The 925-nt window shown below is 47.1% G+C and overlaps 1 protein-coding gene across 1 annotated transcript in view; it reads right to left on the bottom strand.

The window, feature by feature from the left end:
- Nucleotides 1-684: 684 nt before the first annotated feature.
- Nucleotides 685-925, bottom strand: part of LOC116700895 (V-set and immunoglobulin domain-containing protein 10-like 2) — a 5,961-nt gene continuing 5,720 nt past the window's right edge. Inside the window, exon 5 of the mRNA XM_032534341.1 lies at nt 685-722. Coding sequence (XP_032390232.1) covers nt 685-722 — 38 coding nt within the window. The remainder of the gene's footprint in view (nt 723-925) is intronic.

Below are 925 nucleotides of genomic sequence, written 5' to 3'. Positions count from 1 at the left end.
CCACATCGAGATCCCTCCACCGGAGATACATCACTCATCAGGAGGTAAGGCTACTGACGGTGAACTGTCTTCATGACTAGGTCAAAACACTTTAGGTTGTTGTAACATGTTGTTCATCTGCTTCACAGGAAGAAACCCCCCCCCCCCCAACACACCACCCTAAGCTATGCGGACACAGCATCGTTAATGTTTGGAATAATCACCTACTCACCTGTTACCTTTTTGGTAATTCCATATTCATTGTTTTTGCATGTATTTTCATCATCTGTTGCGCTAAGACATCCTACATCAAGCTCCTGTCTTTGCTCAATTCTGTCCCTAAGTCCCCTATCTGACCACACTTTCCTCACTCTGTTTCACTTACTATACCTGAGTCTTAGCAGCAGAACGGTGTCCGACTGCTGCGGTGGTTGACAGGTTGTGCGGATGCTGAATGGTAGTACGGTTGGTATCAGTCTCCCTACTGTGTAATCCTGACTTCTGGGTCCTGGATGATTATAGGGTACCATCTGGTGGTTGGACCCTCTCCTCAGTCTCCTGTTTTGAATCATTGTTGCTGCCACTCCTTCCTGGTTGCTCTGACACCCTATGTGCTGCAGGATGAAACCTGTCCTCCTCCTCCTCCTTCATTCTCTAACCTGCCATTTCCAGCTCCACCTCGTTACTCTGTTGGCTGTTGGTAACTCACTTTGACCAGTCTATCTGAGGGATGTCCGGGCCAACTGAGGAGAAAAGACATGCACACACTCAAGATATGAAGGACACAGACATGTTACAAACACACACAACTAACAGGAGACACCTCCTGCTTCATTCTCTCTTCTCACATCATCTTTACAATCTGCCTAAAGGAGATCATGAGCTCAGCGTCCGCAATGGTAGCTACAACACTGTCTCCGTACCTCAAATTTAAACCACTGGAGTT

This window comes from Etheostoma spectabile, chromosome 13 (assembly GCF_008692095.1).
Source record: "Etheostoma spectabile isolate EspeVRDwgs_2016 chromosome 13, UIUC_Espe_1.0, whole genome shotgun sequence".
NCBI lineage: Eukaryota > Metazoa > Chordata > Actinopteri > Perciformes > Percidae > Etheostoma > Etheostoma spectabile.
The sequence above is the reverse complement of the archived record's forward strand: the minus strand, read 5'-3'. Positions and strand labels throughout refer to the sequence as shown.